The 18,888-nt window shown below is 43.0% G+C and overlaps 1 protein-coding gene across 4 annotated transcripts in view; it reads right to left on the bottom strand.

The window, feature by feature from the left end:
- The window catches only part of ascc3 (activating signal cointegrator 1 complex subunit 3), a 134,965-nt gene that overhangs the window by 74,458 nt on the left and 41,619 nt on the right, over nucleotides 1-18,888 (bottom strand). For all 4 annotated transcript variants that reach the window (XM_065957785.1, XM_065957784.1, XM_065957786.1 and 1 more), the window contains exons 9-11: nucleotides 15,882-16,085; nucleotides 14,579-14,719; nucleotides 170-334 (exon numbers count right to left, since the gene is read on the bottom strand). In XM_065957785.1, the coding sequence (XP_065813857.1) occupies nucleotides 170-334; nucleotides 14,579-14,719; nucleotides 15,882-16,085 (510 nt within the window). The remainder of the gene's footprint in view (nucleotides 1-169; nucleotides 335-14,578; nucleotides 14,720-15,881; nucleotides 16,086-18,888) is intronic.

Here is an 18,888-nt window from a genome sequence, read left to right as displayed (position 1 = left end):
ATAAATAAAAGTCTTGGGCAGATTCACAAAGCTTTTCTGTAACTGCAGAAATGTTCACACCTGTGTTTTTAACGGTGCCATGTCTGATTTAGGCTTGAAACAAGTTAAATATGTTTTGATTCTCTGATTCTAACACACAGGGACTTACTGAGGAATAAAAAGGACTCACCTGTCTGATGGTCCTGGCCACCAGGCTCTCCAGCACGGGTCCTCGGTCTTCATGGAGGAGGTGAACTTCATCCAGAATGAGGAGACGCACGATCTGCGAGAGAGCCACGTCGCCGACACTCTTCCTGGTCACGACGTCCCACTTCTCTGGAGTCGTCACCAACATCTGAAACACACATGATGACGAGTGGTCAGACAAAAAGAGACAACACAGCTTCTTTTTTTTCTATCCTGCTAAAAAGAGAGAAAATGTGTTTGATTTATGAAAAGGCATCAATGTCTTTAAAGGCTTTATATGTGAATTTTTGATCCAGCAGATGTCGCCCTTGAGCACCAGCATGAAACCAAAACAACTCGCGCTGCATTGTTGTGTTAGCATGCTAATGCTAGCGATCTTTATTATGCTGGTATCTTCACACTGCATGTAAATTTACCTGAAATGAGCGTGATCTAGAAACACAGTTAAGCAGTGAGTACAGTATGTTATTCTTCTTTTCTCTAGTCCCTCAATTAAACAACTTTTATACACGAGGGGAGGAGTCAGCCGGCCGTCCCGGCGATGTAAACAAAGTGAAGATAGGACTCTGAAAACTCTGAAAACATCACAGACAGTGGGACTCGGGTGTTACACCCATTGTAGACAGTCATGACTCACAGAGTTATTTTCAGAGGATAGACTTCATTTCTACATTTAAGTGTGAAAAATCACACACACAGACTTTAAATCGAGTTAATACAGGAGATGTATCAAATCAGATTCTTTAAGGACCCCTGTGTATGTTAGGGTTTCATTTATTACTATTTTACAGCAGCAATTTTTTTCATAAAAAGGCAAAGAATCTGCATCATTTCTCAAAGTAAATGATAGTTTGTGGCGTCTGTACTGGGACTTGGGTTGGGATCATGAGGGTCAGCTGTGATCTGGTTCTCCACCAGCTGCATCTACTGTATAGATGTTTACAATCCAGGAGCTCTCTGAGATATCTCATCACATTTACAGAATAGATCTCAGATTATCTCTGTTTTTTCTTCACCATTTCCTGCGCCCTGAACTGAACGACACACGGTGTGTAAAAAACCCCGGAGCAGCACAGTCAAACTCCCTCCAGAGTACGATGTCGACCTCACGCTTCATCGATGCTCAATTGCCTGTAGCTCATTACGATGCAGATAGAAGCACCTTAAATCACAACAGCATAATGACACCAGACGTGGACATTACTCACCTCGTGTGTGCTGCGTTACATTCGCTCCACGCTTTACAGACTTTGAGATTTATGTCACGTCAGACTATTAAACATTACATCCTAATGATTGTTAAATGATGTCGTTTTGTGTGATTGTTCTGTTTATCTGTTCCTCTTCTTGTCCTCATCATGTACAAAAGTCTTGACACATTTCACCCGTATCAAACGCTCTCTTTGCACGATGCTTGTTTTATAGTTTAAGTGCATTTTTAGTCTCTTTCTTAGAATAAAAAAAAAAGCCCTACGATGCATAATTAATGTTGTGTGAACTTCTCAGCAGTCTGCCTGTGACTGTGTACATTTCTATTAGAGCTCTTCTGTAAAAGCAGTTCATTAAATCCTCTCGAGTTTGCATTTAAATCAATCCGTGCAGCCATTAGAGGCCGGCGCTCACAGAAAAAAGGAAGCGCCTGCTCCTAACTGCAGATACGAGTTAATTCAACAGACACTCTGCTGAAAGACGCACACGAGCCAAAGGGAGGTTTTTTTTAATTGCTTAAAAATAAACACAACGACGTTCAGAGAAAACTCCACTGGCTGTTAGGGCTGAATGATGATCTCAGCATCAGAAATCAGTCATCTGAATTCTCTGGGCCTCATTCATCAACTGTTAACCAGCAGAAATGTGTTCTGTAAACCCTCTTAGAGGACTTTCACACATGCAGAAATCTCCTGAAAAACTCCAGGAGGAGCTGCATGTGTGAACGCAAACAGCCAACTCTCTCACTCTGACTTCACCCGGAGTTTGTCCTTCAGATCCACAGGAACAACCAGGTCCGGGGAATATCCAGAGTTTTCTTATTTGGAATTTGTTCTTAGCTATAAGAAAAAAAACATTGAAGTTCATCCACTCAAGAACGACTTCAGGGAACACCTGTTGCCTAGCACCCCACGAGGAATAGTCCCCAAAGCAGGCAGTGAGTCTCTCTCTCTCTCTCTCTCTCTCTCTCTCTCTCTCTCTCTCTCTCTCTCTCTCTCTCTCTCTCTCTCTCTCTCTCTCTCTCTCTCTCTCTCTCTCTCTCTCTCTCTCTCTCTCTCTCTCTCTCTCTCAGAGTGGAGGCCTGGAGGTGTGCAGGAAGTTTGTACGCACTCAGCGTGGTGATTTGTTTGAAAGCGCGTCAAAACATTTTGGGATTCGTTTTCCTACTTTCGAGTCCACTTGTGCGCACTTCAGTGAGCGATCAAAATCAACCTCTCGAGACGTGAATATTGCATAAGACAGGTAATCCATCACATCTGCGCTTCCAGAACATCTTCTCAGTGGGGCCTTCATGCACAAAACATCAGACGACCGATGCTGAGAAAACATTCACATTCTGTGTAACTGTCTGGATGCACAAAAGAGGACATCTTTTTTTCTTACAGTTTATATTGAGCTTAGACTTCATACTAAAAACATTTCTTGTTTTTTATTATTCTCTTAATTTCCATTTTTTCTGGGGTGGATATTTATTTTGGTACACTATTGAATTAAAGTTTAAGAAGCTTTATTAATCTCAAAAATTCTGTTTTACTCTCTGTTATTGAGAGACATGCTTCTCACACACACGGGCCTGAATCACACACATGCACAAACAGGAGCTGTGGACCTGCTTTAGTAGAGAGATGTCAGAGTTGGGCTGCTACACAGAAAGCAAACCAGAGCAGTTGGGGGTTCGATGCCTTGCTCAAAGGTACCTCAGCAGTACTCAGGAAGTGGCCTGGCAACCTCTCCAGCTACCAGACCAACTTCCATACTTTGGGACTTGACCCTGCAGTCGCTACAGACTCCACTCCATTTAATCAATATCATCATTTAATCATATCTGAAATGAAACCGCTGGTCAAAAAAAGACAAAACGAGCAAAAACAAATGTGCATGGTCGCCTGCCTGTAGCTCCGGTTAACGGCCTCCTCGTCCCGCTCTACTACCTGGATTGAAACCAGCACCAGTGGACTGATAGCATCTCGTAGCACGGCGTGGTTTGGCAGGATTTTGAACTAGAAAACGGGAGATAAAGTCGATGTAGGCTGTTTTTCTTTTTATTAAAAGGAGAAACACAAGCGTTCACTTTCCTAGGCGAGGTGTCTTAATCTACAAAATGTTGGTTTCCAAAAGCTGAACTGTGGAAAAGCAAAGATATCTTCAGGCAGATTTGATGATGTATGTTCGTTTCGTAGAAAGCCTTGTTTAAAGAATGTCAGCAATGTTTTATATTACTGCCACCACCTGGCAGATACGCTGATTAATGTCTATTTTCCCTCCTTGTTCGTTCCCGGGCTGAAACATGTTCAGTGTAAAGGCGAGACACCGCTGACATTTCCTGCAGCGTTTACAGGAAAGCTTGTTACCATATGATAAGTTAGACATCTTTTAAAGGTGAGATTTAAGGTGTGCCATTTATCAAGGCAGAATATTTAAAGATGTACATTTGAACATTGTTATTTTCAGCTCTCTATGATCACTCGGTAGATTTTTGAAGTGAACTGAACTTTAAGATTCTCAGTTATTTCTTAATTAAGTTGTCTTTTAACCTGAACCATTGCAGCTCTAGGACACACAGTTACCCCTAAATTCCACCAGGTGCGTGTTGGACCGTCTCCGTTACTCTGAAGAAAGTTTAATGATGATGAAAGGTTTTTTGTTTTTCTGCTTTTTGTGCCTTTAATGGAGAGATAGACAGAGGAAAGAGTTGGTAATTAGGGAGCGAGAGGGAGAGAGAGGGGAATGACATACAGGAAAGGAGCCACAGGCTGGATTCGAACCCGGGCTGCCCGTTTGGAGGATCATGGCCTCCATTCATGGGGCGCGCACACTAACCACTGTGCCACTGTGCCACCAGCGCCCCATAATGATAAAAGTTTTTAAGTTAAATAAACCCTTTTAAAATGGTTTTCCTTTATAGTTTTGAATGTAGTGCTGCTTTTCAAAGAGATGCAAGATGTTTTTTAATTTGTATGTAAGTTGTTGTTTTTTTGGAGTGGAGTTTCAGACGGGGCCCTAAAGTCTGAAAAGGAGTGAAAAACTGTAAGGCATGTTTGTGCAAAGTTAAAAATTTAGGATCAAAAAGTACGGTAACTAACTCCAGAAAATAAATGCGCAACATAAGTGGAAACTTCACATCAACTTGAACGTTAAATCTGCTGTCTCTGTATTTTCTGAAGTTTCTTGCCTCTAAAACTTAAAAATAAAAGAACATTTTAAAGCGAAAGAGGATTTTCCTCTATGATTGACATGTTTTATGAACATGTAATAATAGAAGTGGATCTGATGATTCCTCTCTGTGGTAAGGTGAGCATGACTGTGAACATCCTCCTGTTGCTCCTTACAGTCAGCACCATGACTCACAGAGCCTTTCTGTCATCACTTGTAATAACTGTTCCCTTTAGTTTAATGATTCAATGGGGACCAAATTGGCTGAAACACATCAGCATCTTTTTCCAGCTTCTCTGACGTGTGACGAAGCTCCTCTCCTGGAAGTCTTTAACTGTTATTTCCTCTCTGGACGGAGAGAGAGGGGAGACGACCTGAAAGTCCCAGGATACCACCCACCCGCACACTGGTATCCACATGACAGCATCCCTCCAAACCCCGGTCTGTTTCCATGGTGACTATCGCAGCCATGGAGAGAGGAGGATGTGGGAGGAAGAGGTGGGTGGGTGGGAGACGTAAAGGGGACGTTAGAGGAAAAGACATTTAGTGGATTGTGATGTGTGATCTACTAACGGCTTATTGACACACCTCAGTTTGGCATTGTTGTGCAAAACTGTGTGTGTGTTAGAGAGAGAGTTCAGTGGGTAAGCCTTAAGAAAAGCACTCACAATTAGCCACGTACGATAATCATGACTTTAATGACAACTGCTCTGCTCTTTTGTTGGATGATGTTTGGCTTAGGAACAAAACTGAAGAATTCAATTAAAAACAGAAACATAATTCACTGTAGACGGTTAGAAGGTTCAGCAGTCCCACAGCAGCAGCTCGTTCAAACAAGCTGAGGGTATGTGAACCCATATCATCTGATCCTCGGCGTGTTAGCTTAGCACACTTAGCCTCCTGTTTGAGAGGACATTAATCTAAAACACTTTGAACTCTTTAACGAGAACCAGAGATCTTTTCTTTGGTTCCAGGTGTTTCATGAATCCATTTTTTATTATTTTATGTGGTGTCAAATCCCAATTCATTCACAAGAGCACATTCACACTCTGATGCACACCAAACCTGCAGAGGGCGACCACATGCAAAATAAGTTGGTGGAACTCAAAATCTTGGAAAGTGCTCCTAGAGGGACCATATTCACCTGCGCACCCACTGGTAAAGCTTGGCATGAAATGTTTGGAGGGAGCTCAGTTAGCACCTCTCACCTGCCCCTGGAAACAGGGCATGACCACAACTCCTGATCAATCAGAAGATGCAACTGGTAGGAGAAACAACTTTGAATGTGGATGATGTGTTGAGGTCATGCCTCTCCATGACTGTTTGGTTGAGTTAGTGAGTAAAATGCAGTTTAAGTTGGACAATTTTGGTTATGCTAATTTAAGCTTATGTATTTTGTTGAAACTTTGTTTGTTTGAGAACCAAGTAATGGTAAAATGTATTCTTTAGGAAAACTTTGAGAGAAAATGTTTATTAGAATTTATTTGAGACTAATGCATGTCTTTTCTGTTTATCTTGAAGGTTATCAACCTATTCGATTCCCTCATATTCCATCATTCTGTTTGCATCCATTGAAACCATCAAACCCAAAACCATGTAAAAGAAAATAAAAATCAAAGAATGATAAGAATTGCGTTGTCCTTTGCATCCTTCAGCAGTTGATCAAGTTTGGGCAGAGTTGTGGTCACAAAAACACACAGAACTTGACATTATAAGTGATCCAATGTTTATTGTTTCATCATGAAGAAGTACAACTGAGCTGACCAAAGCATTGTAGGACTACAGCCTTGTCCTTCAGGGTGAACTCACATGAGCCAATCCGTACTGAACCCAAGCATGTTTGACCCCCAAAATCTGGTTTGTTTGACTCTTGTGAGTGTTCTTTAGGCCATAGACGTTTTTTCTTCGGTTTGGAAAGTCTGTTGGTTCTCTTTCTGTTGTAATCTTGTGAAAACACACTCCGTTATAACGCTGCCAGGCACAGCTCCCCTGAGTGGGTGGAGCCGTCTCTTTTATCCCTAACGTGGTGGAAGGCTAACAGCAAGAGAGAGAGGGGTTCACACGGAAAGAGATGAAGGAATACAATTTAATCCTCTAAGTGAACACAGACCTGAGATCAACATAGTGTTGTAGTCAAGACCACACTAGTCCAGACCAAGACATAACCGAGACCAGAGAGCTCTGAGACCCAGACGAAACGAGACCAAGTCAAGACCAAGGCAGGGCGAGACCAAGACAAGACCAAGGCAGGGCGAGAACAAGACAAGACCAAGACCAAGGCAGGGCGAGACCAAGACAAGACCAAGACAAAGGCAGGGCGAGACCAAGACAAGACCAAGGCAGGGCGAGAACAAGACAAGACCAAGACCAAGGCAGGGTGAGGCCAAGACCAAGGTAGGGCGAGACCGAGACAAGACCAAGACCAAGGCAGGGCAAGACCAAGACAAGACCAAGACCAAGGCAGGGAGAGGCCAAGACAAGACCAAGGCAGGGCGAGGCCAAGACAAGACCAAGGCAAGACCAAGGCAGGGCGAGACCAAGACAAGACAAAGACCAAGGCAGGGTGAGGCCAAGACAAGACCAAGGCAGGGCGAGACCAAGACAAGACCAAGACCAAGGCAGGGTGAGGCCATGACAAGACCAAGGCAGGGCGAGACCAAGGCAGGGCGAGACCAAGACAAAACCAAGGCAGGGCGAGACCAAGACAAAACCAAGGCAGGGCGAGACCAAGACAAGACAAAGACCAAGGCAGGGTGAGGCCAAGACAAGACCAAGGCAGGGCGAGACCAAGACAAGACCAAGACCAAGGCAGGGTGAGGCCAAGACAAGACCAAGACCAAGGCAGGGTGAGGCCAAGACAAGACCAAGACCAAGGCAGGGCGAGACCAAGACAAGACCAAGACCAAGGCAGGGCGAGAACAAGACAAGACCAAGACCAAGGCAGGGTGAGGCCAAGACCAAGGTAGGGCGAGACCGAGACAAGACCAAGACCAAGGCAGGGCGAGACCAAGACAAGACCAAGACCAAGGCAGGGAGAGGCCAAGACAAGACCAAGGCAGGGCGAGGCCAAGACAAGACCAAGACCAAGGCAGGGCGAGGCCAAGACAAGACCAAGGCAAAACCAAGGCAGGGCGAGACCAAGACAAGACAAAGACCAAGGCAGGGTGAGGCCAAGACAAGACCAAGACAAGACCAAGGCAGGGCGAGACCAAGACAAGACAAAGACCAAGGCAGGGCGAGACCAAGACAAAACCAAGGCAGGGCGAGACCAAGACAAAACCAAGGCAGGGCGAGACCAAGACAAGACAAAGACCAAGGCAGGGTGAGGCCAAGACAAGACCAAGGCAGGGCGAGACCAAGACAAGACCAAGACCAAGGCAGGGTGAGGCCAAGACAAGACCAAGGCAGGGCGAGACCAAGACAAGACCAAGGCAGGGCGAGACCAAGACAAGACCAAGACCAAGGCAGGGTGAGGCCAAGACAAGACCAAGGCAGGGCGAGACCAAGGCAGGGCGAGACCAAGACAAGACAAAGACCAAGGCAGGGTGAGGCCAAGACAAGACCAAGGCAGGGCGAGACCAAGACAAGACAAGACCAAGGCAGGGCGAGACCAAGACAAGACCAAGACCAAGGCAAGACAAAGACCAAGACCAAGATCAAAGCAGGGCGAGACCAAGACAAGACCAAGGCAGGGCGAGACCAAGACAAGACCAAGACCAAGACCAAGACCAAGGCAGGGTGAGGCCAAGACAAAACCAAGGCATGGCGAGACCAAGGCATGGCGAGGCCAAGACAGGGCGAGACCAAGACAAGACCAAGACCAAGACCAAGGCAGGGCGAGGCCAAGACAAAACCAAGGCAGGGTGAGGCCAAGACAAGACCAAGGCAGGGCGAGACCAAGACAAGACCAAGGCAGGGCGAGGCCAAGACAAGACCAAGGCAGGGCGAGACCAAGACAAGACCAAGGCAGGGCGAGACCAAGACAAGACCAAGGCAGGGCGAGGCCAAGACAAGACCAAGACAAGACCAAGGCAGGGTGAGGCCAAGACAAAACCAAGGCAGGGCGAGACCAAGACCAAGACAAGACCAAGACCAAGACCAAGACAAGACCAAGACCAAGACCAAGACCAAGACCAAGACCAAGACCAAGACCATAACTATCACTGGCAAATCCTCATCTTGTGTTTTCACCAGAAAAGTTGCGGCCGTAACCGGGGGATAAAAATCTAACTACAAACTACTTTAAAGGTATTTGTTCTTTTAGATTTGTTCTTCTAATCACAGTAGTAGAAAAATGGACGTGGAAAAAAAGCCTCTCAGTGGTGGTTTGACCGGTCTTGTCTGATTTAAAATCAGTAGTCCGCCCAGTCTGAGACAGAGACAAGACAGAGAGTAAAAATGCTTTTGATTCCGAGGCGAGACCTCCAAAAAGTGGTCTGGAGACCAAGACTGATTTGAAGTACTACGACACTCGCTCAGGTAACGTATTAAAGACATCATCAACATGGCATGACAAGTTTAAGTCTCAACTTTCTGTAGACAAAAGAACAAAGATCAATTTAAAATACAACAATACTAGATTAACAAAACCCAGAGGGAGTTAGTCTTCACTCTCTAAAGAAGTCTTCTACTGGATGTTTGCTATATGAATAATCACATTGTTCCAATTATTCCTTTTCCATAATCTTTACCATGTGTGTGAGTACCTGGTTGTTCCTCGTTAATCACCATGTAAAAGTGATTATCTGTGTTTTATTTATCCTTCTATGTTGGTGTCAGCACGTTGTTCAATAGAAGGCTCTACATAATGACCCCGATGAAGGCCGCAGGATGAAACCTGTCAGTCCCACTATAGATAAGCTCTTAATTCAACCAGTATTGGTTGAGTTTTGATCCTTCACGCCTTGCTTTTGGTGCACCTTGAAATGACTGAAGTCCTGCCAGAGCCCCCTCTCCAGCCTGTACATCAAAAGGGCGTGATGAAAGAGGCAGCGAGGACTTTGAGGAGAGACAGAAGACAGGCCAAGGTTACAGTTTGTGGCATCACTCGGGGGGGGCCTGTTTAAATGCGGACAGCCCTTTCCCCCCGCACTGCTCCCGTGTAAACGCACTGACGCTAACGCAGTGAGACCGAACGCTAAGTGAGGAGAGAGAGAGTGGAGCTGCAGAGCTGCAGGAGATCTGACTAATCATTCTCTTTGTGAAATCTTTTCACACGACATGATAGAAATGCAACTTTAATACACCTTCAGATTAGCTGGAATTGGCCTCATTTCAGAGGAATAAACCTCAGCACCCCCCTGCACACTCCCAACCAAAAACCCGTTCCTTCTGTATTCATAAGTCTCACAAGGCTTATAAACTTTAACTCTAAGCACAGCAATCTCTCAAATCCAACTCTCCACTTTTGGATTTAACAGATATGCATGTTTCTCTCAGTCTTCATATTTCAGTCTTCCAGGGCTGGATCTACCAACCTGCGCCTCGCTCGGAGCTGCAGGAGACAGGTTCTCTCTCTAAATATGTGCTTAACCCGCAGCTTAACTTCCTTTTTTCTTTGGCCTCATTAAAAAAAAAGACCCATCCTCTTTTTACAATGGAGAAAGAAACTTATGCATGGCTTACCCAATGACTTGGTAGGCTGTGAAACTGAATTTGCCCCTCTGGCATTAATAAAGTATTCTGAATCTCTAAAGCCTCCTACAGACGGTTTCATTTCTGAAATCATAAATGTTTATTGCAAACTGAGCGACACAGATCTCATGATGTTGGGTACGACATGCATGTACCTGTACCTGTTACCACACCTTCTCTGACCTTTTGTTTCGACCTTCATTCACTTTTATTCTTGTTGATGTTTTACTTTTGCATAATATAATCACCTTCTGTTTGATTATTGACTCTCATCATTTTATATTCCTGACTTCCTGCCTTTGCTTTGTCTGTTAAATCACTTTGTACACGTCTGTTATTAAAGGTGCTTCACACATAAAGTGATTATTATTATTGGTGATGTGGTAATTCTTTGAGGCAGCCGGACAGCGTGCGTGGGATTTAGTCCAATTATTGTGGGTGGAACTGTGTCGGTGTCATTAGATAGATGTAGTTAAATTAATACAATAATTTAAAGATGCTTTAAATGCACGGGATGTAAAATCCGCTCTCAATCAAAACGATAACAAAGGCTGGCGGGGAATCATGGGAGTGATATCCGAGTATAATTTACATGCCGTTTTTATCAGCACATACAGCAACATTACAGCAGCTTTCTGTACATGGAGTGGTGTGAGTGGTTCTCATCTCTGCTCTGACTGCAGCTGAGACTGCTGCGCGAGGCTACTGCAAGACTGGCCGCCTGTGAGTGCTTTGGGCGAGGGGAGGGGCTTACGACAGCACCCGCTGCATGTTGAGGACAGTAACTGCAGAGCGATACGTGCTTTCATGTCAAAGTCTCAAAACACCAGAAAAAGTCGCTAGATTTGTTGCTAGTAGCGCTTGACAAAAAAAAAGTCGCCAAGAGGATTTGGAAATTCTCAAGATTTTAAGTAACATCCAGTGTTTCCATGGCAACGATAAACATTTTGTGTCTGTCTGGGCGGCTCATCATGGCCGCTGCCAGCAAGACACGTCCCGTTACAACTATAGAATTATAGATTTCTCTGGTTTTGATAACTGTTGGAAATATTTGAGGTAATGTAAGAACTCAGCAAAAAATGATATAACAGGCTTAGTTATTTTTAATTAAATGTCAATTAAAGGTATTTTAATGTAAACATTCTACGTACTGTACCTTTAAATAGAAAATGATTAAACCTGTGATGATAAAAAAATAAGCCCTTTACTACGCCGTATCCATGGTAACTACTACTAAGTGCAGAGACAGAAGCGCTGCTTTGAACACGAAACCTTGAGTGATCCATCAGCGATTCTGCAGAATGTGGGGAAAGTGAAGAGCGTCTGGCTACTTTTCTTACCTCCTGCTGTATATTTCATAAGATCCCACAGGGAAGTGTGGAGGCGACTGACTGACTGACTGACTGACTGACTGACAGGTGAGCTTATCGAAGGAAGAGGCGGGAACACTTTACATGTGTGCTCGAGGGTAAAGAGATATTACCTTTACACCTGAGACGGTCTACATGACAGTGACAAGTAAACTATTGATCCTGTCTTCAAGTCAGAGGCTCTGTCCCCTTCAAAATGTCTTTTAACATCTTAAAAAAATAGATTTAAAACATTTTCAGCCTTTCAGAAACAACTTCGTCCTTCCCTTCAGCATGTTTATTGTAAGATTTCAAACACCTTACTGTCTTTGTTCTTTACAGGACAGGAGAGAGTGGGAGGAGAGAGTGGGGGTCGACATGCAGCCAAGAGTCGAGGTTGGATTGGAACCCAGGGACGCTGCGATGAGGACTTCAGCCTCTATACACAAGGCACGCAACACAACCGCTAGGCTATCCAGCGCCCCCTATTGGGCTACTTTTATTTGCTTCAAACTATAGTTAAAGTTCTGTCAGAGTGAATTATAAGTTAATTGGTGTCCCTCTGCTCTTTGCTAATCACAGTGACATCTTGATTGTTAGTTTTGAATTGTGTTTAAGATAGATTCCCTTCTCTTTTGTTTGGTGTTTTTTTAGAAGAAGCTTGTTTTGTGTTACACATTTTGCTTTGGTTTGTTAATAAATCCCTTTTAACTTTGCTTATATTTAGCTCCTTTTTCTTTTCCCTGGGTTTTAATTTATTGTTCCCTACTCCCCTCACCCCCTAGCCATCTTGGGGAACGTAACAATTAACAGAAACTTTCTTGAGGCATAGAAACCTGACGATGAATGTAAAACCACTAGCGTGTGCTTGTACTGTGCTGTAAACATTCTTATTTTGGCAAGTGGACGTGAATTGAAAATGAAAAGTAAACTCTCTCATCCAGGTCTAGAGTCCCTTTGCACCTTTAAGAAAAAGCTGAAGACCCAGCTCTTTATAAACACACACACACTTACTGATATTATTGGTTGATTATTAATGGGCTTTTATTTTTAAAATGCCAATTTTAAGATGTTTTCTATGCTGATTGGAATTCTGAAGAGCAGCTGTCGAAGTAGTGATCTGCCTCTGGTCACTTCCTGTCAGCACCCGTGTGACTTAAAGCTGTTTGTTTGCACTTTCTGTCTCCTCCTCTTTAGATCCTTGCTTGTGTTGTTCTTTCTCTCTGATGTACGACTCTTTGGATCAAAGTGTCTGCTAAGTGAATTGTAGAATTACAGAAAAGTAACATCAATGCTCAGGCTTCTAAGTAGACAGGTAATAAAATCATAATAAGAATAACATCAGATTCTAATGTTATAGTTTTAATACTCTACATCAGTGATACAGTGATGAGAATATAACAGTGGAGCTTAAAGGGAAATCAGCACAGTGAACAGTATGTTGTAAGCTTGAAATAGATCCAGCGAGTTTTACCTCAGGATCAAATAAAAGTGTTCAAGATGAGCGTTAATATCTAAAATGAATAAATGCCTTCCCATCAAATCTCTGATACTAACAATGTAAATTCTTACTAGGACAGTGAGGGTCCGTTTTTTGGAAAGATCAAATGAAGAACGTGTGAAAGAGCTGCTGACATTGTGCAAACATTGGCTCAGGGTTTGTTGTCCATTAATCGATTACCCTGGTAGCTTCATTTGCTGTCTCAGTTTATCTCCATCACTTTCCCTCGGTGCCCAAAAAAATGTGTTCATTTGCCAATCATCAAAAAATAAATCTGCACTTATGTCATGTGGGTATTTAAATAAAGCACACATGAAAACACTCCCTGGCTGCAGCTTTGTCAGGAGTTTTGGGATGTTTTCTGTTTCTTGACGGGGAGGGGGTTGGCTGTCTCTGGGGGATAGACGTGAGGTAAAAAGATCACTGTGGAGGTGGTGGACAAAGCAACAGATGATAATTTTGGATTATTTACCCGATGGGGCTGGCAGTAAAGATTTCTATTAAAGTCAGACTGACAGAAAGTCTGCTGTTTGCGTTCACACATGCAGGAGTTTTGTGTAAGTGTGAAAACGACTTCAGAGTGCAGAAAGACATCGACAGCAACCAGCTGCACAAAATGTATAAATGAAAGTTCATATTTCACATGAGATGTCGTAACCTCCAAAATTGTCCTCGGCTTGAATCACCTGTGTCCTGCATTGTTGTGTTAGCATGCTAATGTTAGCGCTCTTTAGTTAGCTCGTAGCTTCACATTTCATGTAAACTGACACAGAATGAGCGTGATCTAAAAACTCTTACTAACATCCAGATAATCAGTGAGTATGTTCTTCTTCTTCTCTCTAGTTCTTGACTAAAACAGCTTTTATACACAAGGGGAGGAGCCGGCCGTCCCGTCCATGTAAACACGGCTCTGACAACAACACAGCCAGCGGGACTCGAGCTTCTCCCTCATTGTAGACAGTCAGGACTCAGAGACACATTTACACAGGACAGACTTTATGATTTATTTATGAGTAACATGTTGCACATTCTTCCTTTAAAGAATAAGACTGTAAAGTGTTTTGATGAGATTTTTTTAAACTAAAATATGAGACAGTGAATGAAAACATTACTGTCTGCTAACAGCAGACAATCTTGGTGGTATTTTGATATCACATGTTGACACACACTTGAGTGTTTTGTCATCATTCTTCTGTACTCAGGCATAAATTCAACTCAGCAAATATCAAATGAGGCGTGTGGTTTATTTACATTTGTGGAAAGTCACAAGTTCAATTGTTACTGATGCATTTAGAAGATGAATGATGATGCACCCTTTAATAAAATGTCATAATTTAATCCACATGGGGGTGCTAGAGAACACGCTGAACAAGAGCTGCAGAGAGGGATGCTGGAGGAAGGAATACTTTATGTTCTCTTAGTTTGAGCTTTTATTTTGAGACATAACAGAGTCTCAGTTTGTGTGTGTGTGTGTGTGTGTGTGTGTGTGTGTGTGTGTGTGTGTGTGTGTGTGTGTGTGTGTGTGTGTGTGTGTGTGTGTGTGTACCTGTGTTCGCAGGATCTCTCCTTTGGTTAGCTGCATGTCTCCAGTGAGTTCTTTAACAGCGATGCCCAGTGGCTCCAAACGCTTACTGAAGTAATTAGTCATCTCAGCTGCCAAGGCCTTCATCGGAGCCACGTATATGATCTGCAGAGAGAGGAGAGAGGGGGGTAAAGAGATGAATGGGACAGAGAACAGATAGGGTGGGTGTAGAGGATGGAGGTGTGGTTGGGGAGGGGGAGGGAGGCAGTACAGCAGAGTGGGACTGGAAGGACACTGTGGTGATAAATGAACAAACACAGGCGGGATCATTTGTTCCCTGGCAACCTGCACAAATCACAATTTATTGAGAAATATGACGCCAGCCACCTGCACGGGCTGAAGTTTAATGGTGATGTATGAAAAGTGTCCACTGTCACTGGCTGCAACTGTGTGTGTGTGTGTGTGTGTGTGTGTGTGTGTGTGTGAGCCTACATGAAAGCCTTTTGAAAGTCTACATTATTTATGTGAGCGTGAGTCACAATAGGACACTACAGCGGGGTACACACTACTTGTAGACCATTGATAATTCCATATAAAGAAAACTTACACCATTAATTACGTCATGAAAATACACGAGAATACAGGAAATAAATTCACAATCTGAATTTTCAGGGGGAGATTCGTCTGAGAGATGGTTATGTAACCTGGTGAAGTCATGTAAAATTGAATTTCCATTAGGGTTGTAATCACATTTTAACTGAACAGTATGTTTGAAATTCTTTTACATTTAAAAATAAAAATTGTGAAGCTTTTATTTTTGAAATTTTGTGCTATCTTAAGCTACTTGCTGTGTGCTTTTATTTTGAAATACAGTAAGGCCCTTCTGGTAGAGTGAAGGTTAGGACATAAAGTTAAGTCCAGAAACAGGAAGTGGTTAGGGATCCCACACTGAGGTCAAACAGCTCAAAGGAACGGTAACAAAGGTCAATGTGTGATGTCATAAGGTCAATGTGTGATGTCATAAGGTCAATGTGTGATGTCATGAGGTCAATGTGTGATGTCATAAGGTGGATATTACTTTGGAGTCGTCAGCTGAGCTGTCTGAGAGTTTGTTAAAGTGAAATGAGACGTTCAGAGATGCAGCAGTGTCCTTCTTTTACATCAGTGAGACTACAGGGAGACACTGAGGACCACTATCTACGGAGAGCCTGAAGGGACAAAATAACATGAGATTAATCGCAATCAAGAAAGATGAGTGAAAGAGGAAACAGTCAGTCCAGGTATAATAATAACCCGTGTACTGTGCGTTTGTGTGTCAGCGCCACACCTTGAACTCGTCCTTCTTGATGACGCCGCCGGGCTGCAGGTGCTGGCGGATCTCGTGCAGGACGGTCAGCATGGCGATGTTGGTCTTGCCGGCGCCGGTCGGAGCACAGATGAGGAGGTTTTCGTTGGTGTTGTAGGCCGTCTCAAACACCAGAGACTGGATCCTGTTGAGGCGCTTCATCCCCTTAAACACCAGCTGCCCGATCTACACAAACACAAAGTGAAGGAAGGAAAGAAAGAAGCACATTAGCTGACAGCGTCTGAAAGCAGCATGCACGCACACCTGATGGTTCTAAACATGTCTGCAGACTTCCAGCTGACAGGGAACATCACATGGATAATTATAATCCAGAGACTTAAAAAGGATGTTGTAAAGCTTGAGTATTGTTTGCCTCATAATACTAGTTCAAACATTGTGTGCATGTAAATAGAGTAAGTCTTATTCAAGATGCATTAAAAAAAGTGCGTTTGGATCACAGGGTGGATTTGGAGGATCACATCAGCACCCGGTATGTGACTGAGTTTAATTCAGAAAAGACTGCACTGCAGAGTCTTGGGAGTCCTGGACCCCGGTGTGGTGACACGAGACAGGCGATCAGTTACATGTGTCAGTGACTGAGTGTCTGTGTAAGAGGTGACTGCACAGAAAGTGGAGCAGGAGGAAGCATGAAGCAGGAGAAAATGTGTGTGGTGGGATCAGCTGTCACTCAAGATGCCCTCCGTCTGTGTTCACTATGGCAACAGAGTGCGGGTGATGGCCCTCAATCTCACACTGCCTCTGATAAGTAGAGAAACAGCCACAGAGAAGGACAATTGGTAACACACACACACACACACACACACACACACGTAAACACAGTAACACACATAAGAGTAAAAACATCCAGCTGCTGCTCAGGTGAATCATTTCACTCTGGAACAAAACGTGCACGGCCCAAAAACATATTGAAAGAGCGGAAGACAAAATGCGATTGGGTTTTCTTCGTTGGAATGGGTGTAGAATAAAGCAGCGCTGTGTTCTGGCAACAATTTGTGAAACACAAACATTAAATAAAGATACAAGGGTCAGGATTCAAAGCTAAGCATGTCATGATATGTTAACGTCTGGGCTGTATTATTCTTTAATTTGGGATTTTGTGACAAAAAATCATTGTATAATTATTATTAATATATTAATAATAATTATTATAAAATAAATAAAAATGTCAGCTGGAAAAGTTATATGAATATTTCATCAACTTGCGCTTCAAATAAATAAAAACAAAATCATCCTAAATTTTATGTTTTATTCTCAACTTATTTCTCAACATGTCGACTTTAATCTTAACATCGATTTTTCTTCTTTTGCCCGAGGACTCTTACGTAGTGTTGTGTTGAATCAGACTAGCAGCTTTGATTTTTTTTCTCTTCAATGATCCTCGCTCCTTCATTCACGCACGGAGTAAACTTAAACATATAAATGTCTGAAACTTGTCTGTGTAGCGTTTAATCCTGACTGCCCACCGCTGAGAGAGACAGAGAGTAGCAGAGAGAATCGGAGGGCGATGATGTAAACAAGCTGCCGCTGAATCAGACACAACAGAGGTCAGTGTAGTTCCAGGTGTTCTCTACCTCGGTCTGTAGTTTTTTTTTTCTTCTTCTTCATAAGCGACCTCTCTCAGCTTCCTCTCCTCTCCCAGTAAGGCGGGTAGAAGACGCCTTAAGCTTAGACAGCAGTATTATTTATTCAAGCGTTCATTAGAGGTATGTCATCACTTCTCCCCTTCCCCTCGTTTCGCTCCAACACTCATAGAAAGAAATAATTAAAGAGTGCATGTCAGGCGAGGATATGGCTGGGTGCTGTTCGGAAGTTGGCCCCTGCAGCCCAGTCGGGAGGAAGGAGATATTAATGCATCAAGGAGCAACTTTATCAGAGTCCACTTACGCTGGGAGGAGGGAATGGAAGCTGTGGTTTCAGCTAGGTGTTTAATGGGGGCTTCCCATTAGCTTAGCACAGCTTCTGATGTATTCGTATAGTGCTTTATATAAATTAAAATCTTAACATTATTGTATTGTCTTTTTTATCCTACTACAATTTTAAAGATTCTTCTCCTATGTATTAATTTTAATATCTTATTGCTTTTATGTGTGGTATTTTATTTTTTCATTTTTATATATTTGTTTTTAATTCTTATTGGTGTGCATTAGTCTCTCAATGATTTTATAAACTACTTTTTCATCAATAACTTTTCTGCACTCTTGTAAAGAGCTTTGAACTGCAATTTAATTTGTCTGAAAAGTGCTGTATAAATAAAGTTTAACTGATTGATTGATTGAATGTGATAGTTTAGCTAGTTTGGGTTTCATTCAAACTGCTCATTATGACATATATCCACCACCAGTTACATAACAACCTCAGTTTTTTTATTTCTTAATGTGTAGAATAAAGTTGTTTTTTTCCCAGTTTACCTTCAGCCCTAGTATGACCTGGGGACCTCTGGTCATTTTAGGAATTAGCTCTCAACGCCATTCCCACGGGATGTGTAAGGCCTGGAGGTCACTTGAAAACATTGAGGTGCTGTACAGTATGTGAACCACACCATCACACTTTACAGAGTACAGCCTGCCGGATATTCAGTAGAAGAAGAAGACGTCCAAACCAAGTTCACTTAGACGTCTACAAACAGCCAAACAACGACCATACTGTACTGTTTATAAACCTTTATATTCATACCGTGCAGCAGGGTTAACCCGCTGAATTTGCAGCTAACCTTTGTTTACAATGTCCACCGACACCTCCATTATTCTTGAGTGCTAAAATGGGCGGAAACAGCTGCAGAAACCTTCTTAATAAAAACATATCGCCCCAAATGTTGTGCTTTGCCTCTGGTCACTTCCTGTCAGCACCTGTGTGTCCAATCAGACTCAAAACTGATCGTTTACTCTTACTGACATTGTTCCATTTTTTCTAGATCCTTGCTTGTGTTGTTCTTACTCTCTGATGTACGTCGCTTTGGATAAAAGAGTCT

Source organism: Labrus bergylta, chromosome 8 (assembly GCF_963930695.1).
Source record: "Labrus bergylta chromosome 8, fLabBer1.1, whole genome shotgun sequence".
Lineage (NCBI taxonomy): Eukaryota > Metazoa > Chordata > Actinopteri > Labriformes > Labridae > Labrus > Labrus bergylta.
Note: the sequence above shows the minus strand (reverse complement) of the source record. Positions and strands in the feature narration are given on the sequence as shown.